The sequence below is a fragment of the Streptopelia decaocto genome (genome assembly GCF_964273445.1).
Source record: "Streptopelia decaocto genome assembly, chromosome: 1".
Taxonomy (NCBI): Eukaryota; Metazoa; Chordata; class Aves; order Columbiformes; family Columbidae; genus Streptopelia; species Streptopelia decaocto.
In genome coordinates, this window is record NC_138663.1 from 187,656,140 (window position 1) to 187,682,839 (window position 26,700).

At 39.0% G+C, this 26,700-nt stretch overlaps 1 protein-coding gene across 1 annotated transcript in view; it reads left to right on the plus strand.

Moving 5' to 3' along the window:
* STARD13 (StAR related lipid transfer domain containing 13) overlaps positions 1-26,700 on the plus strand; it is a gene marked incomplete at its 5' end in the record, with an annotated part of 310,017 nt that overhangs the window by 41,127 nt on the left and 242,190 nt on the right. The window contains one exon of the mRNA XM_082046428.1: positions 7,680-8,592. Coding sequence (XP_081902554.1) covers positions 7,837-8,592 — 756 coding nt within the window. The remainder of the gene's footprint in view (positions 1-7,679; positions 8,593-26,700) is intronic.

Sequence of the window (26,700 nt, forward strand, 5' to 3'; positions counted from 1 at the left end):
CAGACTCTTTATCAAGGAGTGTAGTAGTGGTAGAACAAGGAATAATGGTTTTAAACTGAAAGAGGGTGTATTTGGATTAGATATATGGAAGAAATTCTTCACTATGAAAGTTTTGAGGCACTGGAACAGGCTGCCCGGAGAAGTCATGGATGCCCCATCTCTGGCAGTGTTCAAGGCCAGGTTGGATGGGGCTTTGAGCAACCTGGTCTATGGAAAGTGTCCCTAGCCATGGAAGTGGGGGTGGAACTAGATGATCTTTAAGGTCCCTTCCAATGCAAACCATTCTATGATTCTAACTTAATTTCTTTCATTTTTAAGAAATTATGGAACATGCAATAAACACAGACCATACCATACTCTGCCTCTGTGAAGTAGTAAAATAACTGCCATTCTCCAGTGTCTTTTGCTGCTGGTGGTTGTCAGAGGTTCAGCAGAGATTTCTCAGAGGGATGCATGCAATTTTGGAAGCCACCCAAACTGTATCCACCACAAGCTGTTGTGAAGGACATTTTTGTGCTGATATACAACTAGAAATAGACAAGAGCAAAATAGAAAAAAAAAAGAAAACCAATGTGCTTGCTATTTACCTAACTTGTAGAGTGAGAAGTGGTTGTCTTAACTAATTTCTCTTTCATGAGCTTAAAAAAATAAAGATGTGAATATGACCCTTAAGCCTTACATCTTAATATAGATATTGTCCAATATGAGAAAATTGGTTCTCTCAGCCTCTTTCCTCATGTGCAAAATGAAGATTAATTTCCAGGCAGTCCATTGAGCATCACATGAACATATATAATGTAATGGAATTCACTTTACAGGCTGAAGAGACAGTGGTGGCATTTAAACCAGAGGGAGAAGCAACTCATACCTCTGTGTCTTTGCTTGCAGAAAAGCTGTTTCCTGACTCTGGTTTGGACTGGCTGCTTAGATGAAGAGCTAAGATCTTTCCAATGCCAAGATCCTCAACCTAAACAGAGACAGACTTATTTTTATTTTTCTTTTTTTTTTTCTTTTCCCCATGTTGTGGTTTATCCAGTGTTATTTTACAAATATTTATTAGGTGTGGATTCTTTTGGGGGCCTCTGTTTATGAACAGTGTCTGTGTATGACTGGCTGCTCTTCCTGTTTCACGTTGATTGCACCGTTCATATAAAAACAAAGCCAAAGTATTCTGGGGCAATATATAAAAAAAATCTGGTTTACATTTAATACCACAGATTTTAGATAAATGCATATGCGCACACACACCCCTTTCAGCCTTTCTTTCCCTTGAGTATTAGGATTTTCAGCAATTTCATATCAGGTTTAATTTCTCAGGTAGTTCAGACTATAATCTTAAATCATGTGAAATTGCCTTCTAGAATAAAAGCATGTAGTCAAACAACCTCAGGCCAATACCTCACCAGGAGCTTGATGTTGCATTTCATAGGTGCAGGACAAAATATGAGAGGCAGAACAGGGGATACAAAAGCAATACTTTGAATGCAATGCTAAAAGAAGCCTAACGGCAGAAGGAAAGACAGATCTTATTCTTGAAAGATGCCTCATTCATGTTCTCAGAGACATGCTGAAAGAAATATGCCCTCAGTTCCCCATTCATACCCAAGTCCTTTATAGTACCTTCTTTTGAAAGGATGTAATCAGGTATGTAAGAGCTATGAGAATTTTCCAAGTGTGAAGAACCATGTCTAGGTCTTCACTTTACTGGTGTTCACACATCCCTACTGTTTGATTTTGCTGGTGATCATAACTACTCTACTCATGGGCTGCACAGAGCAGAATGATTTGCAAAGCCAAGGCCCAGTTGATGTAAACTAACTAGGACCAAACACTGCCCATGGATCTAAGTTCTTAGAAATAGCAATAGTTGTATTACAGAGGGTGTTTTCTCATCTTCATTGCAATTATATCACTGTTCCCATATGGTGTTAAGGTGACAATGGCAGTGCTGTTGAGAACACTGTTTTAGATGGAAAGAGAATTGAGTCAGCACACTGGCAAGATATTAGTGCCTCAGATGGATTAAACTCAACATCAGGCTCAGTTAATAGCACAAAATGTGTCAATGATCCCTCCTGAAGCAGAGTCTTCCCCTCCCATATATTGCAAGTAGATCCATCTGTAAATAAATTGCTGACATAGCTGCATGAGGTAAGATGGTGGTTGGAAAACACATCTGTGACCAATAGTTGCACCTAAGACAAACATGAGTGTAGGCACAGTTAAATTAGCAAAGCATCTCATTATCATTGTAGTTTATTGCATTTGAGAATATATTTTTCTTTCCTTGGCAATGTAAAATCAGCTTCTGCCACTGTGGAGATGGGGACAGAGAGGGCAAAGCTAAAGGAGAGGCTTGATAGTACAGCTGTCCCGGGATAATAAATGCTTCTAGACTGAGACAAGCCGCACTAAACTGTCACACAAAGCAATTCCTGTAAAATGGCTGCCTCAAGATGTGGCTTCATTTGCTGAGTGACTCATTCATAAATATGCCAAATTCTTTGCTAACTAAAATACTGATTAACTTCAGAGAAGGCAATCAGGTGCAGGAGGTGCAAGAGAAATCAGCATCCAAGTGCTGCTTCCCTCACTCACTGAAATGAGGCAGGAGGGACGTAGATTTGGCAGCATCTGTACTAAATAACTGTTCCTGGGTATCTCAAGGTGAAAAATGTAATCTACTTCTCCATTACATGAGTAGAAAGATATTGCAGCTTTTCCATTTTTGCTGTTTGCTCTAATCAAAAGCAATATAGAAAAACACTTCCAAAATTAAACTATAACTCAAGTCTTCTCAGCCCATATTTCCAATGGTAATTCATCCTTTTCCTTTCCAGGCTAGATTTGCAAATAACTGATTTATAATTGCTCTCGGGAACTCACATGCCCAGTAACCTACACTATAGCTACACTTCGCAGCATATGCAGAAGTCTGTCTGCAAGCTATGATCCTATTCATATATATTAAAAGGGAAGACTTGCGAAGCTTTGGCAGCAAATGTAGGTCTTGAAGAAACATAGGCAAACAATAATTAGAATTTGCAAGTGACATGGAAAGCTAATTTTGGTATTCCTTTATACTGGCTTTATACTACATCAAAAAGCATTTCACAGCCTACCTTTTCAAAACCTGACAGCATCCAAAGTCAAGTGTGTGCACTGGGAACCTGACTCCAGGTGCTCCAGGTGATAAAGTACAATGTTAAGGTCTGGTATAATGTGAAGAATGAGGTCACAGTGTATTTTTAGAAGTGCCTGGTGTTCCTGTGAAGCATGCTCTTGCTCTTTTTAATTTTTTTTCCCCCCTTCCCTCTCCTTTCTTTTTTTTCTGTGCCTTTCTGTGAATAATTTGGCCAGTGCTTGCAGAAGGCTGTTTTTGCCTCAGGGATTCTCACACATACTTCTGTTGACACAGTTTTTGTGCAGCAAGCAGGCTGAAATGCCTTTTTGTTAAGGATCTACTCACTTCTTTTTCTGTTCTGCCCCAGCACTTGGAGGATCTTTTTGGCTACTAATCGAGTTCCTGTTGTTACGCTTACGGAAATTAAGTGAATTGAAAAATATGGGGTTACCTTGCAAACCAGGTAAAATTACCGTGAGGAAAAAAACCAACTAATCTCCTAATTTGCTCTTAGTCTGTGTGTCTCACATTCTCTTAGCTTGCTTGCTTAATTTTTCAGGGGAAGACTATTGAAATCAGTGGGAAATATTAAGCAAAGTCTTTGTGAAAGGGAAACAAATGCATTAGGGGCTGAGGGGTAAAAACTCGTTATTTTAGATGAGTGCTGTACTGTTCCAGCCAAGATCAGGACTTGATTTGCTGGTTTACTATGTCAGTTCAAGTTTAAATCGAATTTAAAGATATAAGAAAATTCCACACATTCACATGCTCTGTAATGCCAAAATACACAATGGGTATTGAAAGGCACTAATTTAAGCAATGTTTGAAAATTTAGTTTAGGCAACTTGCTATTATAGTAACCCTATGAAATAAAGCATAATCATTTGCCCCAGAAAACAATTCTCCTTGTATTGACTCAAGGAAATAGAAATGAGTCTATGAATATTAAATTTTCTAGACAATCCTCCTGTTTAGTGGTTAAGCCTAATAAATGCATTTTGTATGATCTTTGTACAAAAACTTGGTGAGTTTTAATACAAATTTCGGTTGTCTGGGCAAAGGGGAATCAAGCCAATAGAGCATGACGCACAAAAATGTGTCTGTGAGTCTGCACATACTCATTTGCTTGTGACAGAACACATGAGAACTCCCCTTCTATAGCATTTTGCTAGCTGTATCACAAATCTGTATTAATTTATTGCAGATATGTAAGGACCTTTACTTAGAAAATAAAATTCTGGTTGTAAGTTTTGAATTCACGTGTACAAAAAGCTGAAGTTGCTGTACCCGGATATGCATTTCATATTTTAGCTTAAAAAACCCCTGTGTTGCTTTTTTGATGCTTTCCCTTAAGCTGTTTTGGAGTCAGTTTTGGTTGGACAGTTGGCTGTGGTAGCCCCCCCATTTCCATTCTAGTTGGAAAAAAACACACGTGTGCCCAAGAGACTTTTATTATTCAACAACATCTTTACCTACACTAGCGCCTACCAGTAGAGCTAATTCTATAAACATATTTAGAACTACGTATGCGTATGAAAGCAATTTCCCTATTCATAAAGCCTTGAAGACCTTTTCCAGAAAGATTGTTATTTTTCAGAACTTTTAAGTGCATACATACAGAATTGTGGTGAGAATTATCTTACTTTGCGGGTTTGTGTTACAAGCCTTTTATGAAATGTACAGATTTGGCTCCGAATGTTCAGGCCTCTCTGAGTTACAGATTTTGCTATGGGCAGGATTTCAAAATCTGCAGCTCTGCCAAAAACGCTCTGTTTTTAGGAGCTATAAATGTCTATGTGTAACTCTTTATAAAATACAGAATTTGATACTTTGTATAACAGTGTGGGTTTTTTTCCCCCAGTCTCTGCTAGATTGAGTAGAGAGATATTCCACAGGATTAATAAGGGTAAACTCACTCTCTCTTTTTGCCACTTCCTCTGCAGAGATTTCTTGCCATATTTGCACAAAACCAGCCTGCTCTTACATACTTTCTTTGTTCCAGTCTCATCACAGGAAAATATTAAAAAAAAAAAGAAAGAATCCAAGGGAGTGAGCAAATCTAATAAACGGGAAAACTTTGCCATGCCTTTTGTAATTAAACGGTTAAAATTACAGCTCCACACCACATCCTGTAAAACTGAAAATCATTTGAGAGAAAGAACTTAGGAAAATTTTAAAAGAAGCTGGAAATCTATTCTAGATGCTGGAATATCTGGAGATAATGAAAAATTCATATTTTTGCAGGCATGATAATCCATTTTTTGGAGCCTAAAGCATCAACCTAAAATACTGAAAACAAAAAATATGTAATTCATTTACCCTCTGCTTGCCTACTGCAGAATTTCTGTAGCTTCTTCTGGAGCTTTTTATGCTGTATTTTGGCTTCATTACAGCAAAGATGGTGTTAGAAACACACAGGTGTATTCCCGCAGGTGTCATCACAAGCAAAGCCTGCTTGGCAGCATTACCAGAACTAAACAGGGTCCAGGGAACAGGCCGAGGATGAGCAATTTCTGCCAGAAAAAGAAGAATGACAATAGGAAAGGGTGAAGCTGGGAAAGAGAGTCTTGAGGAGACCCAAGCATTGATGCTCCTCCTCAAACCAGCACTAGGTGAGGAACAGGGCAGCCACCAGCACCAGTGCTGGTGAACACAACCTGTCCTCTCACTTGGTGGCAACAGGCTGGTGTGGGCAGCCAGGCCAAAGCTCTTTTGCTGCCTTCTGGGGACTCTTCTAGGTGATTTTTCTTCACTTATACCCGGGTCTGCATGGTGAGAGTGTGGGTGCTCACAGCTTGCCTTCTAGCAGCGGGGGCCAGGGACTGAAAAATAAAGGGGATGGCTCATAGTGAAGCACAGATAATACCCAATATTCACCTGAAATGACAGGAGGCTTTTTCACTGTGCCAAAAATGTACACAGTATTATATTAAATGTTAGTTATTCCAGTCATTCTCTCCAAATGTGGGAATGTGTTTTCTTTTTCAAAGATATTGTGCTCAATTAGTTCGCTTAATGCTAGAGAGAACTGAGGGTGTTTGGCACTCCTGAAAGTGAACTCACTTCTGTGCAGATGGCTAAGTTGAAGCTGAGAAAATGAGGCCTTCAAAAGTAGTTTTGATTATTACTGTGTAACAAAAACATGGGGTGAGATTCTTCTTGCTTTTATTTGTCCCTCTAAAAGTTGAGTGATCAGTGTAAGTTACTTGTCTAAACTTCCTCCGTATTTTTGGATTAGGCAGTCATGCCAGGAGTGAGACTTATCCCAACTCAAAATAGGTATCCAAGATAAGTGAGAGCATTTACCTACTGGAAGCTTTTTTCTGTCTCCACTGGCTCCAGCAGGAGGCTAGACAATTGCTTAGAATAATGTCTGACTTTTACATAGCCAGCGACAGCTGAAAGGAATTCTGCCTAAACAGTGTGTGCCTGCACGCTCATGCCTTTTACAGCTACAGTTCAAATGACAAAGGTAATATAATAAACCCAAATTTCCTGTATGTATAATAGCATTCTTTCTATTACCCAATGCATGTCTATAACACTAAAATATACACTAACCAGCACTAAAATATGCCTAGATGGTATGCTTTGCTCAGTTTATGGTATGCACAGCGAGAGGCACGTCACTTGCCAGCATCTTCCTTTGCGTGCTTCCCACTTTGACAACCACAGCGCTGCCTTCTGACATGTCTTCCTTGTCACTGACAGGTTTGCCACATACATCAAAGGCTTCAGCTTCTCTTTTTATTTTGAAAAGCTTCTGTTCTGCTTTTCTGTCTCAGAGATGGAGTACTGAAACAACCATTAAAATAAATACTATCAATATTCAATCTGCCACAAAAAGTAAATTACATAGATGAGTGGATGTAAGCTATTCAGTGATGTGTGATCGGATCTTCAGCTGCTCCCTTCTGCCCATGCGTTGGAGGTGCTCAGCCTAGATGTGAGCACAGAAGTTAAGACTGATTTAAACCAGACATGGGCAACTCTGATGTAGTAGTCAAGCTCTCTGTATTTTTAACCTCTTTTTGCTTTGCAAATTTATTGGGAATGGACAGGTTCTGAACCGCATTGGCAATTCACTGAAGCCAAGAGACAGAAAATTCAACCTATATTGAAATCTTCTTTCTTTTCTGTCAATTACTTTTGCTTCTTGCTCTTCCTTATAGCATTTTAGTAGCTTTATCAAAACAATGTAAAAGTTTTCAATTATTTAACAGACAATAAAAGTACAGTGAACAGAGGCATGTTTCAATAACAAGCATATAGGTCACATCACTTTGAATTATTCTGAAGCATTGTGTCAAAAATCAACATAAAGTCAATATTTAAAAACCATTTCTGCATTTTATAGCTCTTTCCAAGTCTCTAGGGTAAACAAGTCAAAGTTCTCATGTTTTAAGTTCACTTAATCTGCATACATCAAATATTTTTTAAGATATCTTTAAGTAAATTTGATACGGGAATTTCATGTTTGAGGATTACTTAGACTGATGCACTCCAATGCAAGCATGTTACTGTCAATATATATATATATTTTTTTTTTTTTCAGGAGCAGAGAGGATTCAGATATTTTATAGGAGAATCCAGGCATTAATAATGATTGTGTGACCAAGTTTTTGGAAAAACAAGAGAGTATTTCCTGTCTACATATGTGGAGTTATGTTTCTTAAGAAAACCAAGAATGAAGTCATTTTGATCTCTGATGGATGAAACTCATTGGAATGGAAACTAACATCTGTGAAGAAGAACAAGGCTCACCTTATCTTACATCTGCCAAGTGTCTGGGGACTCCAAAGGAAACAAAGAATGAAGAATACCAAAGAAAGATAGAAAACCAGGCAAGTCCATCTGAATTTCAGAATCTTTTACTGGAACCTCAGCTGAGTTTGCTGTCTGCCTCATCCTTACCAGACCTCAATGAGACATCCTTGCAACCTGGCACGTCTGCAGAGTGTGTCAGTGCCACCCATGAGTCAGAGACAAAGCACCTTACTGAAGAATTACTCTGTTCTGCAAGGCACAAGCCACAGGAAGATCCTTTAAACCTTCCCTCACACAGAGAGTGGCCAGTACTTAGAGGAAAAAATTCAGACCAGAAACCAGAGAGGAGTCATGGGGTCAGAGTCATAAAACACAAACCAAGTGCTATCACATTTTCTGATTTTGAATTTTTACCACATGAAGCTAGTACTAGACTCCATATTTGCGAGGCAGGAGAAGCAGAAGATTATTCATCTGAAGAGGAAGAAGCCGAGGGTAGAGATGATGAGGATATCTTTACTGAACTGCCACTGTATGAGGCATTTTTCAATGGTGTCCATAGAAGGAATGTTTCTCAAAGAAAGCAAACTAAACATGAACTTACTAAATTTCAACACATCTGTCATACAGAAGACTGCGATGATCATTCTGAAAAGGAACTGAAGGACCATAACAAGGCAGAAAAACACGCGGAGCTAGAGGTAATACAAGCTACTCTTTTGTTCCAAGTATTTTTTAAATAAGTGGTATAAATTTAAGTTTGGTTACAGGAGGAGGAGGAGTTGCACAAATTGTTATAAAGTGATAATTAACATGACTTACATAATTAAGAATATAAACCTACAGGAAAAGTATACTAGGTTTTTACATTAAGCAAATCTATTACTTCAGATTGGCTACACTTCTATTAGCCTGAACTTTGAACTTTGGGTTTGTGCTTTCCCTTCCTTTTTAAAATGGGAACATGGGCTCAGTTCCCCATGCTCCTACAAGACCATGTATCATGCCAAGTACAGCATATATTCCCTGGGTCTATGGACTGTTCCAAAGGGATAGAGCTCAGGTTTACTCTGAGAGCAATGTATATTTGTTAGTGCTGAAAAATGGCCTCTTTTTAGTGTAGTGGCACTGTAGCACTGTGCCACCTCACCCACAGCACTGCTTCTGCTAAATAACAGCATTTTCTGTATTCTTATTTCATTAAAATAATATGGAGGACAGGTTACAATCTGGTCTACAATAAAATAAAATAAATAGATCTTTTTGTATCTCTACTGGTACACATCATGATGCTTTATAGACCAATATCTAGAATGAAAACATAAGATTTAGGACAAAATAATAAAAAAACCCACACTATAATAAGAATCCTCCAACTATAACCTTATAAAAAAACAAAAGGGGGAGTTGAGTAAATTAGCTGTGTTTCTGTGAACTGGAGGAACAGCATCTTTCCAAGTGAGTTCTCACTAGTCTGGAGAACAAGCAAGGCTTTCCCCCTGCTCCCAGCTGATGACAAACCAAATGCCTGCAGCTAAACATGTTTATCATTGGAGAAGTTCAGCTCTAGTACAAAAATATGAAGTGACTCCAAGTAGTGGGCAAAACAAACCCTTTAAATTCCAACGTTCTTGACCTTGCAGTACAAATTAATCTTAAACTGCAGGTCAGGCATACCTTTCCTTCCTCTCTCTTCTCTTTCTCCAGCTTTTAAAAGTTATTTTCCATGTACATCTGCTCTGTGCCTTGAAAAGCAGGGTGGAGCCCTGGTCTTTTACCCAGTGTGCTTAATTTCTCTCTATCTGCCGATGTCCTTTTACTTCTAGTGCTTATAACACAGAGGTGCTTCATTGGTTTCTGGTTAAATGAAAGTAGAATTTGGACTATAATGTCCATAGTAACATAAAAATTACAGTATACAATACTTAATTACTTCTATTCTTTAATACTAATCTGTCTCCAGTTTGGGTGGACTAATTCTGCCCTTAACTGAGTGGGAGTTTTGTGCTGTACTTCATACATATCCCAGCTTTACTGCAGAAACCCGTCAGCTCACAGAGAAATAAGACAGATTTTTCCAAATTTCTCTCAGCAGCTAGCATTAGAAAACCAAGGCCCAAAGATGGTTCCAAAACAGTGCACCTTTTGATGCAATACTGACCCTGAGAGATTCTTGTAACACATGGTTTATTAAATAATTGCATTATTTCTCTACCCTAAGCCAAGGCTTGCTTCTTCATTTACTCAGACACATTCCCATTAATATAAATATATATCAAAATGCATGTGCAACATCCTGTGGATTCTGTTTGCTGAAGGTCATTCCCACAGATAAAAGGGAGAGGCTGTTGTCATTTAGTTTACTTTATGCCTATGCCATGAAATAACCTCAAGGATGCAGCTTGTAGTGCAAAATAGTGGATTATAAATTGCCAGACAAGCATGTGAAATTACCTAGTAAATCTTGGCGAATGTGTCAAAACATTTCAAAAACCGTGCAGATGCAATGATGCAGTTCTGGTTTTGATTTTTTTTTCTATGTAAATAAGTATATATCATTCTAGGAAAGCCTCCAAGATTTTTTTTTTTTTTTTTTTTTCAAAAAAGGATTATCTTGTCTCTCAAATTTTAGCGGCAATCATGCATTACTAGTCAGCCTAAAAACTCCTCTCATGACTCTGGTTGACGCAAATGTATGTTACTGTCAGGTTACTTATTTCTATTGTTTAGAAATGGGGCTGTGGAAAAATGTCTTTCTAGTGGAAATAAATTAACAAAATAAAGACAACATGGCATAAAAATGTTGTCAAAAGCAACCATTACTGCTAAGTCTTAGACTTAAAAGTAGTATATCACCTTGGCCATACAGACACAGGCCAACACATAGCACCCTGACCCAGATCCTGGCTGAATCCTTGCTACTATTTCACAGTGAAATAGTGACTAAGATCTACCCTGCAGGAGCATTGCTAAGTAAATGTACTTGTTACTTGTAAATCTCCTATTTTGTGTAATCGAAGGAGGAAAGGCTGTCAGCTTCCCCAGGCTGGGGAGCACTGGCCCTTGCAGGCAGCCCCCGCCAGCAAAGCCAGTGTCCAGATCTCCTCTGCAATAGTTGCTACACACGTTTAACTGGTTATCATTGAACTTCTTGTTTCAGTATAACTAGTAAGTAAAGACAAATCTCCAAGTACACCAAACAGTAAACAAGTACAGTGAAAAATGGAAAAAAATACAACTTGTCTGTGCTGCCAACTCTGTTACGAGTGGAAGAAGCTCTGCTGAAAACAATTCATAAAATGGTGCCCATTCGAAAAACAAAATGCTCTTTCTTATTTTTTTCCAAATGCAGACAGCATCTCTCTGTTCTGAGTGGTACAAGATAAACAATATTTCTGTTCAGTTTATGAATGCAGTATGGTCCCTGAATTTCCACCCTTAGACCAGTCCCACATATACTTCCTGTGCTTTCTCACCAAATTAACACTTGGCAACCTTTTTCTCCTGGTCAGGAATCTGTAATCAGTGGTACATTTAATGCCCAAATAGAGTTCTTAAATTAAAAATAACATTTATTTCAACTGGGGAAACAAAATTTTGAAGATTTAAAAAGTCTATATACACATCTGAAATATTGTTCATGTTAATTTTCACTCAGGGCTGGTGATCTAGGTAACTTCATCACTAAGACAGCACTTCCTTAAACACACCAGTGAGTTTCTGTACCCTCATTACCGATTTGTCTCCTATGCCCACCTCCCTTGCAAAATTCTCCTTCTATCTCGAATGGGAATTTTTGACATCACTCATGTCCTTCTAGTATTATTTATGATTGTTTGTTTTCTCAGCAGCTCTGAAGTGGTATCTTGAGCCATTCTTTTTGCTTGTTTTACTTCAAGTAAAACTACATATCTTCATATTAAACTACATACTCTCTCGGTGCATGCAGCCAGCTCAGTATGCAGTGGCAATAAATTATTCAGAATAGCTTCTGAAACGTAACATTTTTCTGGATTGCCATTTCTTCAAACTGTACTGAGCAGGACCCAGCTGATAATCATATTTAAGCAGGAACTACTATGCAACTTTTTGTCACTAATCTTAATCTATATTTTCAGTCTCAAAACAATATGTGTTACTTCCAGGAGCAGCATTTCAGTCAAGTAAACAAAAATGAAGATATTTGACAGATATTAGGCAAAAAGAAGAATTATGAACTCATCCCCTTGACAAAGTGAATTGTCCTGGATCTTCCCTCACTTCAGTGACTGTACAGAAATGCTGCTAATGATGTTGGCTGCTGCAGGGAGGCAAGCGGAGTCTTACCAATACAGCAGCAAACTGGAAAACCTTTCTGAGACAAAGCATCTCTCTGGGGAGCCCATCTTAGCTATTGTAGCAGCCTAAAAGGTTTCTGACACTGTTGACATTGTTTAGGGCATCTAAGTGAGTTGTCACAGCTTCCTCTATTGTACCAGAGAGAGAAGGGGACAAGCCAGGAAGCCCAAGAGCTGGAAAGGAGCCACTTAGAGCCAACCATCATGATGTGGTAGGTTCTCCAGCAGCACCTCTGCAGCCTCCTGGTGTCTGCACCGGGACCATGGTATCTGTCCCCACTGGACATTCAGGGTTCTCCAAATGAGTCCTCTGCTCAGGGCTGCTGCTTGATGGAACATGGTCACCTCTTTCTGAAATATATCTGGAAAGGGTGAAGAATTAAATGTTGGCAAGTTTGCATATAGGTGCAACTTCCAGGAGAATCCTAGAAAAATAATTGTTCTTAAAAAAGAAACGAAAGTCCTTTCTAATTCAGGAGGAATCCATTAAGGGAGCCTCTGTCAGACTCTTTCACCTGCACTCTGCCATCTCTGCTGTGTGAGCCAGTGAGCAGCGTTGTCAGGCCCAGAGCGTCAGATCTGCTAGCCCTTGCACAGGAATCTGGGAGGCCTTTCGGAGGCTCAAGTTACACACAGATTTACATCATGGCTCTTTCAACACATTTAGGAAGATCTAACCCAAACCTGCTTGTTGGTTTAAAGCATGATGCTGATGGTCTGATACTTGCATTGAATGCTACCCTGTTCAGCTGGGTCAAACAAAGGGGAGATACCACTCCCTAGGAGTAACAAGACAAGATGACCCAAACAGATAATGCAGGTAATTAAGGTAGTATTCACAATGCGTATCTTTGTCAAGATTTGGCCTTCAGCCTATAAACTCAAAGACTTTTGTAGGAGGCTGCACAGTCATGGGAGTGGCCAATACAGTGTCAGGAGGCCAGTCTCTGTGTACAGCACTGTTAATGGGGCAGCTGAGCCATCACCCTTCACCATGAGTAAAGCTCTGTTTTAAGTAAAACTGTAGTGTTCTAAAATAGATTTTTGAAAGCTCCATTGCTTTTGACATTTAAAGCTAAGGCAGCTGAACTCTGAAAATGGTTACAGAAAACAGTCCTTGGTTGGCAGGAAGATGGATGATCTCGTTTTCCCGTTTCTCTTCCCTTGATTATTCACTTATTTTCATTAATTTCCTTGTTCCATCCTTGTACCACAGTTAGGTAAATTTTATCTTCATTATACAATCATTACTGAGTGACAAGTTTGACAATCATTGTAAGAGCTTGGACCATGATAGTTCAGATTCAGGTTGGAATAATTTGCTGAGATGTAATATGGGAGTTTCCATAACATCTGTCCTACAGTTTGTCTGCTTCTGGCCTGTGTTTTCATTCTTCTTTTCACAAACACAATAAGTTCACCAAAGGAGCAAGATAAGATAAATAGTCAAGGCATGCAAGAGGAGAAAAATCCACAAAAACTTATTCAAAGCCATAGTCTTCAAAGTTAATTACGATTCCTTAAAAGATATGTATTCTTCTGTGTGACTTGTAAGTATTTTAAACAAGTTATCATACCCAATGAGAAAGGAATCAGAAAGTTTTAAGTCTTTGACAATGAATTTTCTTTATTCAGGTCAGATTGAGTTAATTCAAATGATCAAAACAGCAACAGTCAAGTCTACAACTATGGTCAGTAACTGCCTTGCCAAAGGAAGCTTCTTACCCTTATATTTGAACAGCTTAAACTCTGCTAAGTCCTTGTACCTCTTGTATTCCTGCTCAGTGCCTTGCTTAGCCTTTCTGAAGCCCTTTTCTGAAAGGTAAATTGCTGTTTTCATTAATGAGGCAGTGGAACTCAGATGGAATTTAAGCTATCTGAAAACTGCCCTGCAATAGTTTCTTCTTCTCTGTTTCAGTTTTACAAGAGTAAAAACTAGTAAAGAAACACAAATTCCTTCTCCCACTCCTCCCATACTTTGGCAGTTTGTTCTACACTTTACCCTATGAAACCGAGACTCCAAAACTAAAGGAGGAGATTTGTTGCAAACTTGTGATGACTTCTTCAAGAGGAGTAATACAGTTGTTATTATTATTATCTCCTTCTCGTTCATCTTCTGCAGACATGGGATGTCTATCCAGGTAGGAGAGCCACATGCTGAAATAACAATACCCAGGGAAAACAGAATAGAAAGTGAAGGGGAGGAAAATAGGAAATTAATTGTCTAAGACAGAAGTGATGCACTGAGCTTTCTATATTCTAATTTCCTTTGTGTGTCTGTGAGATTTGCACTTTGTGTATTTCAGTTAGACATTCTCTTGAGCTGATAGGTAGAGACATGGTGAGTTGAACTTCAAAACATTTCTTGTCTTTACGCTTGTTTTCTGCCTGCTTGGAAAAGGATTTGGAGAACTTCTGGTTACTTTAGCAATGATGCATTATTATAAGTCAAAAAATAACCCAAATCAGCTCTTAATAATTTAATAATTAAAGTCCTTACTAGGGACTTTAATTATTAAATTAAAAGAAGGAATATTTTATTAATTTCACAAATTTGAGGGACTCATAATGAACATAGAATTTTGCATAGAGTACATTTTTCACTCATCTCATTATTCCTAATAATGTAACCATTTCCCATTGGGATATGGCATTTGCTGTGTCGTACTTATTGTGAATGGAAGGAGCAGTAAGTTCAAATTTACTTCTTACTTCAGTGGAAATTAGTTGCATGGATGATTCTACTGTGAAATTATAGGAACCTTGGAAAATAACAGTAAAGTTATAACAGGAATAGTAACTTAAGGATATGACGAAAGATCATACTGAAGAGAATTTGTATATTGGAATCATGTAAGAAAACTTGTAGATACTATCAAAATGACCGTCTTTTATCTGGTTAGTATACTTGCATGCTGCCTGCATGTTTTAATAAGCATGCATAATTAATTGTTCATTACTAGAGAATTAAAAAATTAAAATCTATATGCCCCCAGAAAAGATGCACTTTCTTGCCATCAGCATCCACCTGTCTTTCAAATATTGTGAATGTCTTCAGCAGGCATCAATGGCTGCTGGGATGAGATTGGAGAAAACATATGCACTCTGGTTTTGTTAAAATACCCTACAAAATATTTTCAGCAGCCTCAGCTTGGGCTCTTCCAAAACCCTCCTGAAGAAAAGTTGTAATGCAAGGGGAAAAAATATATGCTTTTTCAAAAGCAAAGATGATAAACAAATCTCCATGTGATGGGTGGACCGGCATTCAAAAAATTCAGAGGACTTTTCTGCAGTTGACCCTTCATGTAGTTTGAAATAATTTGTGCTTCAGAATACCAGCTCCAAAAAGGTATAGTATATTGTATGCATTACCTATAAAGTGAAATTCTAAGAAAATTAAAATTCCAGGACAAAATAATACAGAAAATACTATCATTAGTCAAAAAAACCCAACTCCCTTTGACTTTCAAACTCCTTCAGAAAATTTACAAAGTACATTTTGTCTTGGTGCCGAATTAATTAATATGAAATTACAGAAGGTGAGATTATTGAGTTACACTGCACAGAGTCAAACCCTCAGGCTGTTCAAGTTAATGTGTAAAACCTTGGCCCTTAAGTAGTTTTCATAACATTATGAAAGATATTTATGCTAGCAGCTTCTGAAGTAGGACTACCTGCTCCTGGTGTCTGACAAAGGCTTTATGCTGCCCATCCTAGCTGTAGCCATCCTGCTGAGAAGATGCTGTGCTGCCAACAAATTTTGTTGCACAGCCTCATCGTGGTCCCCCGTGCACATTAAGAGGCCTCACAAATAAAATTTTGGGAATGCCTGCTTTAGCCTCTTCATAAGTATTAGTGCATGGCTTATATTTATCTCTAATGCTTCAGGAGAATAAATAATTAACATAGTTGGTGTATTACTACAAAGGGGAGAGTATTCACCGTATGTAACTTTGGTTATGTTTTTTTCAGATATTAACTCCTTTATTTCTTGTGTATTTGAATACTTCAGAATCATATGGTCACCTCAGGAAATAGCAATATTACTATTGCTTTTGCCAGAAATATAAAAAAAAGATTATGTGTTTATGGTCACACTAAGCCCATAAAAGAGGTATATCAAGATTCTTTACAAATATTTGAAAATATCTGGAACCTGTGCAATGTGAGACCATTCAAGTGTTTCATGTTATCTCTACAGAAGTAGAGCAAAAGTCAATAGAAAATAAGCCCTGTCCAAGTCAACCCTCTGATGAACCACATTCCTCTGTCAAAGCACGGCAACAGGCACCTGCGGGAATTACAGACTGGGTCTTAGGTGGGGGAAACCAGAAGAAACATGCAGAAATTTGTTAATCTGCCTACCATTGAAATTGAGATACTCCTTCAAAGTGCAGATGGAGATTCTGGATAAACTGTGGGATGGGCAGTAAGCAGAACAGCTTGTGAGGCTGGAAACTTGTGCAAAAGGTGAGGGGATGGGGTTGGGTCCCATTTTCAAGCTTGTCTGGCTGATAGGTGAGGATCTGCTATGTCTTGCAAGTCCAGCAATAGAACTGCAGTGTAGGAAAAAAAAGTAACAGAATGTTACTGAATTAAGAATCTTATGAAGTTTATTTCATAATATGGCAAAGTTCTTGAGCAGGAGAATGAAGAATGAGTTATGAATTTTCCTGCATGCACAAAAGTCCCACTGAAAGTTTGTGGCACTTCCTATAAGTCATTTAGGTGCTTTTGACTATTCTTCCTCGGTAGCATATGCACAGTTCATAAAAATCAAGTTCTAGCGATATACCTAGGATCCCCCTGTCTGTCTTTGTGTGAAATTCCAATAAAATAATGTTATTGTGGTATTGTAATGGACAAATTCCTTGGTAGTACCATAAGACCACTGACTCAACCATGCAATTTGATATGCCCAACGATGTATGATCATTTTGGTACAGCCACATCACCAGCTATCATTTAACCAGTGACATGTTTGAAACTAATTTGAAGAAACTTTAAAACTTTTTTAAAAATGCAGTGACCTTCATAGAAGTTTTAGGATGACGGATCTGATATTTCATTTGATGATCTTCTTGTGTGGTTACTTTCTGTAGGAGAGAGCATTGTCACCATCAAGACTTTTCTTAACAATCACTCTAACTATGGAGTATTTTAAATTTTAATAAAAATAGAAACAGACTGCTCTTACTTATCCAAGTGTTTGTCTAAACTAAAAGTCTTGCCCAGTTTTGAATTATCTCAGAGCTAAGACTTCTGCAGTGCAGCGAAGGGAAACCTCTTCTGAATTAGCCTGGAGTTCTCCAGCAATAAAACAGACAGGACATTGAGGCCAGCTCCTGCATTTGAAGCATTTTTCTTCCAGTAAATCTCTCTGCAGTAAAATCTCTCCACACCTTTAGATTTTATTAGTGGGCTCTCCTTTTCTGTGCTTTCTATGTATTCTGAAATTCTCTGGCATTTAAACTTTTAATCCACTGTTTCAAAAAATGAGTCTGGAATCGGTAATGGTTTAGTGTCAAAGATTTAACAGCTTATTTGTACTGTATATTCAGAAAAATGTTGTCTGGCCTTAATCTAACCTTTATGATAAAGTATTTAGTGGTATACTATATGATCTATTGTAAATTTTGCAGTTAGTATTTAGTGTTCCTATTCAAACAGTATATTGGTGAAATTTCAGTAGCTATGTAATGATAATTTTTCAGTGTGGTGAAAGCCTTTGCAGTTATTCAGGGACTGATTTACTTACATTAAAACATCAAAAAACGTGCTAAACCTGCCAAGAAATAAGAATATAATGCTGCAACTTGAATGTATTTCATTCTATAATAAGTACATCATACATCAAGACCAAGATAAAAGCATGCAAAGCCAATAACTAGAAGAAAGAATACACAGACTGGCCAAATTAGCAATATAAAATTAGCAGTCAGCAATAACCTGCTTTTTATTAACAGCATTAACTGACCTAGACCAGTGCCTATACTGAAAGAAAGCAGACTACTGAATATTTGTGCAACTAAGGATCTAGTCTGAGAGTTCACCTTAAGCTGTACTTTTATCTGCTCTGTTATCAGAGTTTACTAAGATATTAAACATAACTGTAGATATAGATATATGAAAACAAACAAACAAAACCCCAACAAAGATTTTTGGGAGATTAAAGATGGTTACATTAAAAAAGATTACCCCTGGAAGACAAAAATATTCCACAGACCCTGGTTTTTGAAAATAAATGTTGGACTACTATCATGTATTTCATATGCAAGAGGGCTATCCAGATAGCCTTACATTTTGTATTTTGTATAGTATATATCATGTGCTATCTTGAATTGTACAAACCCTGTAAGGACTTAATGTTTTTGTCTTATATTGGGGAACACATAATGCCACTAGGGTAAAGTAAAAAAAAGGAATGTCAAAAGAGAGAGAGAGATTTTAAAAGCTTTGGTGGGAAACCCCCAGTATTCCAAGCAAGCGGAGACAAACTCAGTTCCTTCTGAAGTAAAGGCAAACGTGCATTATACAGGCTCAGAAAATGCTTTTGAAACCAAACTTTCCAGACATGATAACGCCTGCACTTTGCATGTGAATGATAGAAAACTCTAAAACTGCCATTTCAATGTTCTCATATAAAACTTTTTTTTTTTTAAATAAAAGAATTTACCATTAATAGAAACGAAGAAATAACAGCAAACCCTACAATAGTAAGAATTGCTACAAGTTGGAATGCATACAGTTTTAATCTCAGGTCACCTTCTCTTCTGTGCAATGTTTCCATTTTGTATAAAGTTCTTAAGATAATTTTAATTTCATTAAATGTAATGCAGATACTTAAGCTTAAAACAACTAGACCTTATTGTTGGGTATTCTTTTCTCATTCAGATATTGTGTTCAAATGGTTGCAAATGCCGTGGAGTGGTCACACGAGCAGCTCAGGACACTCAGCATTAAATACAAATTAAAATGAATGTGTAAGAGCAGCAAACATGAGGTTTAAAACTGGACAAAATTAAGAAGGAAAATTTAGCTTATGCATCCAATTTAGAAGTGGCAGTATACCGAAAAAAAACCTTCTAGTACAGCATGTCAAATAAAAGCAATCTAGTTTTGCAAAGGAAGTAATTATTTTTAAATCTGGGGTTACTCCAGAAAAAAAGTCCTCAAAGATTCAAAATTCTCCATGACAGTGAATGATTCCTCAGCCTGGGCTGGATATGTCAGGAGCCTCCAGCAGCTTGTTACGTGGGCTACTAAGGAGCTTGTACAGCTTAATTGGCAGGGAAAAAACAACAACAAAAAAACCACTTAGATTCCAAAGGAAATTGCTATTATGTCAGCATTTTAAATTTTAAATTTAAACATACATTTGGTGAGTTGCAACTAGGCTGGTTTCTACATTGTCTACCCATTTCTTTTCCAGCAGGGCTAAACTATTGATCATTTTATGCACATTCTCACTCTAAATATGCTCTAGACCATTTTCCCTTGTGTTTTTTTCTTTTGTTTTGTTTTGTTTTGTTTTGTTTTTAAAAAAAAACGGGTGGCAATATCACAGTATGAGGTGAGCAGGTCTGGAGAGCAAGTGAGAAAGCTTGTCAGTTTTTGAAGTTCCTCAAGTCTTACATTAGGACAAACTATTAAAATACAAACTATGATGCTTCCAACTTTTAGCCCAGAATATTTGGATATAGCCCAAGTGCTAATACAGCACATAAAGCCTTCTCCACAAGGATATCTAGATGTGCCTCTTAAACATGCAAATCTTGCAATTCTACATTATGCTGATTTTTGCTTGGAAGATTTTGCTTATTATTGCTATTGTTAAGTATTTTGCATTTCAAAATAAACTTTTTAAACCTTGTTTAATAAGTGGAGGAACTAGCTGAAATCCTAGCCATCTTGAACTAGGCTAGGAAATTTTATTTCAGTTATTTGCCAGAGTTATGTCAATAGATCTTTTATTTGGATTACTGTGGGTGATGGGGTTTTGCTAAAATATTTCATATCACATAGAATGGAAATATTTGTGAATAGAAAATATCATTGCTGATAATCATTCCACAGCCTTTTTTTTTCTCATTCTTATAATTCTCTGAGTAATTCCAAACAATAATGTTTTCCTTTTCCTGTTCTTTTTAATAACCACTACTTTCCTAAATATAAATAAAACTTAGCAAATACCTTAACATGGAAAACAGAATTTTCAAATGCTTTCAGTTGTGATACTTCACAAAGAGCCAGGCAAGTGCACGTAGCACTAATGTACTCAAAATATAATGTATATTAGCACCGGAAGTCAGTAATGGTTAGGGTAAAGCTCAGCTTGATAGTGCAAACCCTAGGACAGACTCATGGTTACAGCTTCACCTGTCTCAGAACATCTTCTGAGGAGCAGCTGAGGGAACTGGGGCTGTTCAGCCTGCAGAAAAGGAGGCTGAGGAGAGACCTTATCGCTGTCTACAGCTACCTGAAAGGAGGTCGTAGCATGGAGGGTGTTGGTCTCTTCTCCCAAATAGCAAGGGATAGGACAAGAGGAAATGGCCTCAAGTTGTGCCAAGAGAGGTTGAGACTGGATATTAGAAAAAATTTCTCCACAGAAAGGGTTGTCAGGCATTCAAATAGGCTGCCCAGGGAAGTGGTGGAGTCACCATCCCTGGAGGTGTTTTAAAGTTGCATAGATGGGGTTCTTAGGGACATGGTTTAGTGCCAGTTAGGTTATGATTGGACTCAATGATCTTGAAGGTCTCTTCCAACCAAAATGATTCTATGATTCTATTATCTTTAGTGTAATTATATCTTGAAGACTTTGCAAGTCTCCTGTGGGTTTATAAAAGTTGCTGCCACAGATCAGTCCTCTCTCTCAGCCCCTCTCTTTCCAGCAGCAGATATCTGAAGCAAGGGCACAGGGAATTTGTCCAAACCTTAAGGTTCTGGTAACAGTTGTCATTATTGTTTAGTGCCCATCATACTTTTAAAATAAGACAGATTTTTTGAGCTCTAGGCCACAATCTCCAACCTTTCTGTTACACAAAATATGTATATGGTGTAAGCAATATGTTTACATGCTCTGGGGATATAGCAATTATTCTTTTCTTCCAAGAATGGTGCCTAAGGCTAATATATCAAGGAAACTTTCTTCAAAATTGTCATCAAACTGATTGTTTAACAGAATGTGTTTTATGGATTTTAACAAATTTATCTTTTTCACAAGATAAAAATGACATGCTATAATCTGTAATTACTATTATGTTTCTCAGTTTATGGTTAAAGAAGCCATGAAAGAGTCTTCATAAAGTAAGATGTCCAAGGGGAGCAAAATCCACAAGTCAACATTAGGTAGTAATAATACAACATTTCTACATACTTCAATGTTACCCTTTTCTTTTTTTTCCTAGCAAGACAGGGCTTCAGCTGATTACAATAACCATTAGTAGCTACAAATACCATGAACAGTTAAGTTCCTGAAAGTTGTTGTTATCAGTCACATGGTATTTATGTCTGTTTCTGATTGCTGAAAGAAGAAATGTAAAGTTCTGAAAGCTTTTAAGCAGATAACTAGCATTAACAATTACAAATATAAACCAAAATACATACTACATAAACTAATAACAGATTAAGGAACATATGCATGCACAGAGAGCTGACTGTTCTTTTGCATTAGATGACAATGTTAAATTCAGCATTTAAACTCTACCTAATTCCTTCACCTTCTTAGTTTCTGCATTTGCCATGAGTGTTCTTACTGTTTAGAGGATAAAGAAAGAATATAAACTACAGCATATTACAGTAGCACACCTGATATTCTGGCTCTTAGCATAGGCAGGGAGCAGGAACATATATCTCAGTTAACCAAAAAACAGTGATGAAAATCAAACCAAACCTAAACAGAAACACAGAAAAGTGACTTGCAAGAAGTATAATTGGTAGAGCCTGTGGCCTGTTCAAAACTCCATGTATAAAAATGAATGCTTCTCCAGGTTGAAAGCTTTTACTGTTTTTATTGGGGAGGGAGGAGTGAAATTGGATCTCTATAATTTAGACAAAAAATTTTCATCTAAAATTCAGATATTTAAATATCCATGGTTCCTGTTAATCCACCAGGCCTGGTGGAGTAGGCTTTCTCCTCTCATAGTTTAATTTTCTTCCCAGAGAAAGTAGGGATGTGGGAAGAAGACGAGTGGGAGTGGAGATGGTGCACATCAGGTCTTGCCTCAACACAGAGTTAAGACATCAGCAGAACATTGTCTGCATTGGGGTGTTAGGGAACATTTCCAGTTTCCATATTAGAGAGAAAGCAGTCTGTCAAATGATGCATATAAATTCCTCATACAGTCAGAGGAAAAGACATTGGTGTCTCTGAAGAGCTCCAGAGGGAGATCCCATCTGATTAAGTGCAGGCATTTAAGAGACTTAGACAATGAAAAGAAAAACGTACCTCTTCACTCATCTCTCCCACTTCCAAAAACTGACACAAGGAGATTTATTTGTTGCTGTGATCAGCGTCCTTATGTCATTTTGACAAGCTTCTTATAATTGAAATGCTGCAACTCATAAGCCCTCTCAAAACAGAGGATACAAAACATTAAAACTAAACAATGTACATGTACTGTAAATAATACCTGAAGATAGTTTTATCTAGTCACAAAGTATGATATTTCTGATTTTAAAAGCGTATTCAAACTTACTCCCACTTCCCTTTAACTTTGGCCAACTCAAAACTTCAAAAAATATAATTTATTCTTTGTGTTAAACTATATCTTTACTTACAGATATCTTTGTTTTACTTCCTCAGTCCTAATGATTTTTTTTTCCCAGAAAAGACTTTCAATAATGTGCTTAGCTCTATGATTTTGCAACATAATTATTTTCTTTTATGTGTCTGTTCTTAGCCCACTACTTTTACCTCTGGCTGACATTCAGAAAGGAACTAAGAACATCCCTGTCTTGATCCTTGGCCACTAGAGATCAGCTTCTAATGAAGGTCACGGAATTCATTGAGGGTCTGCAAGGAGCAACTTGGCAGGGCTGACACCTAAACAGAAGCTGTTGAGAAACCCCTTTCCTCCTTACAAAAAACTCTAACAGCATGTGGGATGAGTGATACAAATCCTATAAAATCATTGAATAAGAACTGAAAAACCCATCACGTCCCTCACAATGTGTTTCTCTTCAATTTTTTCAGTCGGGGATTAACTGCCCTTCATGACAGAAAGAATGACATTTATAAAATCAAGTGTCTCAGGGCTGGAAGTGAAAATTTATTGTCCTGCTGTTTCTACAGAATTCGCCTAATCACCCCATGATGATTATCTCAGAAAAGAAACGTTCCAAAGTGGTTTTCAGATTCGAGATTACTACCCCAGCATTCTGAAGAATGAATGCATCCTGCTTTCCTATGGCCTCCTGGCTCACCCTTCCAGCACCTCCTGCTCCCCAATCCTCTCAGTGTTTTTCCACCACGCTCTGATCCTCTCCCAGAATTTGTGCATTGTCTCCAGTTTCCATCTCCCACTATTTTCTCCACAACTGCCCACGTCTCCCCTGTTTCCCTTTCTCCAGAATCTGCCCCAAAACCCCATGATTCCAACAAGACACAATATGTGCCTTACCTGTAGGTATTTTTTCACTGCCTGCCCAGTTAGCAAGTGTATGCTCATCAGCGGCTGCTCAGAAACAATATGGGCTGGTATCTCCTCATCTTCACCTTATACTGGGCCGTTATTTGAGTCTCTTATGTCTATCCAGTCACAAAGTTTGATCAAACTTTAAAGTTTGCTCTTTCAGATATTTCTTTCCATCTTTCCTGCTGGCTTGAAAATATCTAAAATACTCAAAAGTTATGCAGTTGAGCAACACCAAGGCAGAAGAGTATGACTTTGTTCTCTTAAGACACCAAGCCAAAAAAATTAAAACAAACAAAAAAAACCCAACACACCAAACCAAAAAAAACCCCACAACAAACAAAAATAAACCCCACCAAAATCCAAAACCCAATTAAACCAAAAAACCCTTGAAGTATAATTACTTTATATATTAGTACCATTGAAATATAATGGAAAAAACTCCGAGGAAAAATACATTTACCATTTTAATTAAAACTATAAATTCCAACAATGAACACTTAGGAAAAGGCTACAACAAAAAGTAAATGAAACTAAACCATCCTGAAGGAAAAAAATTAAGAGAACCAATTTCTAAGAGGTATTTAAAAATATTTTGATTGATATGGTCCAATATGTGTTTTACTTATTAAGGAAGAACAGAAGTTGGAGTTTCATTCATTACCATTCATTGTGAACCACATGACAAAGGACCGCAGTTAAAATTAAGTTCCCCTGGCACTGAGAGCTGTACTGTAACATGACTCAAATTCAGGCTTCAAAATCTTGATTCTCTGTTCTCCCATTTTCTTCTGAGTGTCATGATGTCAAGACAGGAGGCTGATCCTCCCCATCTGATGCTTTGCCAGACTTCACTCTTGGTAATCAAAGGAGCTGTGATTACAGCCTGACTTGGCTTCCAGTACCCAGGATTTCTAGTCTTCCTCCCTCCCCATATCCTGCCCTTTCTTGCCTCAAACTATAATGGACTTTGAAGAAAAATCTTTTCGTATCACCACAAAGATCAAAAAATAAGACTGTCCAAATCTGCCCACACAGGCTTATTTTAATATGCCAAACCAAATAAGCAAATCTTAAATGCTTTCGGATGGGCTTAATTTTAGATATTCTTCTCTTGAGCTGTGCTGAAATCTAGGACTTGGAAGAATTTTCTTTCCTGTCTGAAGTCTCCTTTTGTGTTCAAACACCAGAGCTGAGCTCAGGCTGCCTCACCACTAACGGAAGTAACCAACTGTCCCAAGGCAAACTGCAGTACAATCAGATAGTTCAAGCAGAATTATGATTTCAGAGTCGTGTCCCTTTGACATCCAGTGTTGCCTAGCCTTAAGAATTTGGGTGAGTTTTACATTTATAACTATCTGACATTATCCATGAAGTTCCTATTATTCATTAAGACTACTGAGATCAAGGCAATTTAATCAGATCTCAGACTGACATAAGTATTTTCTTGAGGCTGAACAGAATCAGTCTCAGCTGAGTCAGTGTGATTTATTCTGTCAGGTAAAACGGGGTGGCAGATTGTCCGTGTAGAACACTGTAGATTTAATTTTCAGAACTATATGTATTTAACTATTTAGACAGGGAGTGAGCCATTTTAAAGTGCAATGCTTTTCTGGTAGTAGCTGTAGCTTCGCACGTAAAACCAGTAACTTCCCACCAGCGTATTCAGTGGCACAAGTATTTCTGAAAATCTGATTGCATTTAGATGACTTTTAAGCCTTGTCTACCTCTGCTTAGATGTGCAGGCAAGGGATCCGTAGACCCCACATGCCCAGCTCTGCAAGGTCTTCCCAGTTGAAGTGCTCTTTCCTACTGGGGAAACTGAGGCACGACCCCGGGGAAGAGTCACTTTATGAAGGAGCAAAGCTGGCCCTGGCTGCGACGGGTTTTATTCGAAGACAAAGCCCGGGGGAGGCTGCTGGGGAAGGAGCCAGGCAGGGGCAGCCCAGCGTCCCCTCTCGGCCCGGGAACCCCGGCGGCTCCTCACACCCGCCCCTGGGGGCGCGGAGGCCGTGAACACGATGGGGACGGCCCGACCCCTCCCGCAGGGAGCTCAGCGTCGCCCTCTGCGGGAACGGCTCCCGGAGGGCCGCAGCGGCGCGGTTCTCCTCAGGAGCCGAAACGGCGGCCCCCGAGCAAGGGCTGTGGGCCAGGACTGGGTACAAACTGGAACACAGGAGGTTCCACTTCAATATGAGAAGAAACTGCTTCGCAGTGAGGGTGACAGAGCACTGGAACAGGCTGAGCACGGGAGTTGTGGAGTCTCCTTCTCTGGAGACATTCAAAACCCGCCTGGACACATTCCTGTGTAACCTCATCTGGGTGTTCCTGCTCTGCAGGGGGACTGGACTAGATGATCTTTCAAGGTCCCTTCCAGCCCCTGACAGTCTGTGATTCTGTGAGCACTGCGCACCGCACAGGTGGCTCTCCCCTCAGCCAGCGCCCCCGCCTGTCCCGGCCTCCGCGGAGCCCCTGGGCGGGGCGAGTCCGCCCTTTCCCGGCCGCGGCGGGAGCGCGCTTCCCTCCCGGGGCGCTAGGGGGCGCCCTCGGGCCGCGGGCGCCGCCGCGCAGCTTCGCCCGGCAGGTGGCGCTGCCGCCCCGCGAGCCGGCGACCCCAGCCCCGCCGTCCCCTCCCGGCCCCGCCCGCCGGCGGCGTCACGGCCACGAGCGGAAGGCAGGAGGAAGCCGGTGCCGCTGCGCGCGCACCTCGGGGCGCTGGCCGCGGCGGAGGCCCCGCCCCTACGCCCGCCCTCCCCTCCCCCAGCGCGCGCGAGCTCCTGGAAAGGGCGGGCTCGGGCCGTTGGGCGCGCGGGTGGCTGTGCTGCTGCCATTGTTGGCG